Source organism: Solanum pennellii, chromosome 10 (assembly GCF_001406875.1).
Source record: "Solanum pennellii chromosome 10, SPENNV200".
Classification (NCBI taxonomy): domain Eukaryota; kingdom Viridiplantae; phylum Streptophyta; class Magnoliopsida; order Solanales; family Solanaceae; genus Solanum; species Solanum pennellii.
The window spans coordinates 7,235,086-7,236,774 of NC_028646.1; the positions used below are offsets into that span (position 1 = coordinate 7,235,086).

General features: G+C 30.3%; 1 protein-coding gene across 1 annotated transcript; it reads left to right on the forward strand.

Moving 5' to 3' along the window:
* The first annotated feature begins 927 nt into the window (after window positions 1–927).
* Window positions 928–1,410, forward strand: LOC107002159 (agamous-like MADS-box protein AGL61). Its single transcript, XM_027912315.1, has one exon. The coding sequence runs from the start codon at window positions 928–930 to the stop codon at window positions 1,408–1,410; it is 483 nt and encodes a 160-aa protein (XP_027768116.1).
* The last annotated feature ends 279 nt before the right edge of the window (window positions 1,411–1,689 follow it).

Below are 1,689 nucleotides of genomic sequence, written 5' to 3' on the forward strand. Positions count from 1 at the left end.
TCCTTCTAACTTAATCAACATTCACAATGTAGTCTTAAAGTCTTTGAGAGTTTTGGTTAGGGGGAGAATTTGTGGGTCACAAGCTTGATACTTTATCACTTGTGTGAACCTCCCATGTATTCTGAGTGAATTTGGTTGAGGTTGTTTCCCTCTGTATTTGTATTCTCATATTTATAGTGGATTGCTCATTTTCTTTGTGGACGTAGGTCGATTGACCGAACCACGTTAAATCTTTGTGTCTTTTGGTATATTTCTCCTTGTCTTCTTACTCGTAATCTTTCAAGGTTTGCTTTGCTAGCTTCCGCATTTAAACCTACTTATTTTCGATCCTAACAAATAGGACTTCCGTAAAGTATGAGTGCGTAGTTAAGAATACGACTATAGGTTGAGGGGGCTTTTGGCTATTTTCTATTATTAGTTTGAGTGTTTCACTTATTTAGGTTAATTCTTCTTAAATAAACATTGATTTACAAGATGAAGGATCTATTATTTTTAAATTATAAGTACATTAATATATTTTTTCTTTTCAAGTTAAATAGTAGATATATTTTTATTTGAGCAGGTGCAAAATTTGATTTAGTTACTATAAAATAACCAAAAGATTCTAGTATTGGTAAAATATATTCACAATAATTAATTACGAATTGATAAATTTCATCTAGAATATTGAACACCAACTTACCTATTTAAATTAACTTTTAGATTAATTTATCTTATTATAAAATCAAATTTGGAATGTAACATTAATACAAATTTTCCTTAATAACTTTAAGTATCAAGAAAAAATTGCTTTTATTGGGATATTTGGCAAATAATTTAATGACCTATGTGAAATTTCTGTATATAAATATGCATGATATTTCCTCTTTTTAGTACACATATTTTTAAGAGAGAATTAACTAATAGTATATTTTAGTATATTCTAGCATGGAGCATAAGAAGACAGCAGGACGCCAAAAAATTTCATTGGCGAAAATAGAGAATGAATCTGCTCGACTCACCACATTCTCTAAACGACGTTCTGGCGTATACAAAAAAGCTTGTGAACTTGTTAGAGAATGTGATGTAGATTTTGGAATTGTTATGTCTTCACCGAAAGGTATACCTTATTCCTTTAGTAGTCCAACCTCTAATGTGGTCATTGATCGTTTTATAAATCCTACAGTAAATTTAAGTTCAAGTGACAGCCTTGTTGCTGCAGAAGCACGCAAAAAAGTAAGTCAATTTAATGATATTCTAAATGAATTGGACGAAAGAGAAAAAATTGCAAATGAAAAATTAGACCGAATGAATGAGGCTAGAGATATAGGTTGGTGGGAGTCCATAGATCAATTGAATGTACATGATGTAATGAAGTTGGAAGCATGGCTGAATTCTGGTGAATTTAAATTGAACGAACATTTGGAGTAGCTAGAAAATGGAGCTTCATCCTCCTCACAGATTCCATCAGTTGACGCAAATATCTCACCAAATATCTTCTAGACGAATTATCTTCAGATATTTATCAAAGTCCTTTCCTTAATTTTTTTTGTTATTTATTATTTTGTTTCAATTATGCTATTTAATTCTTGTACTTTGCAGTTTGCAATGATATTTATTGAAGACATTTATATTTATGATTACCCATTGTCTCCAACTATGTTTGAATTAATATGCAAACTAATATAGGAACCTCTCAATTTATCTAAA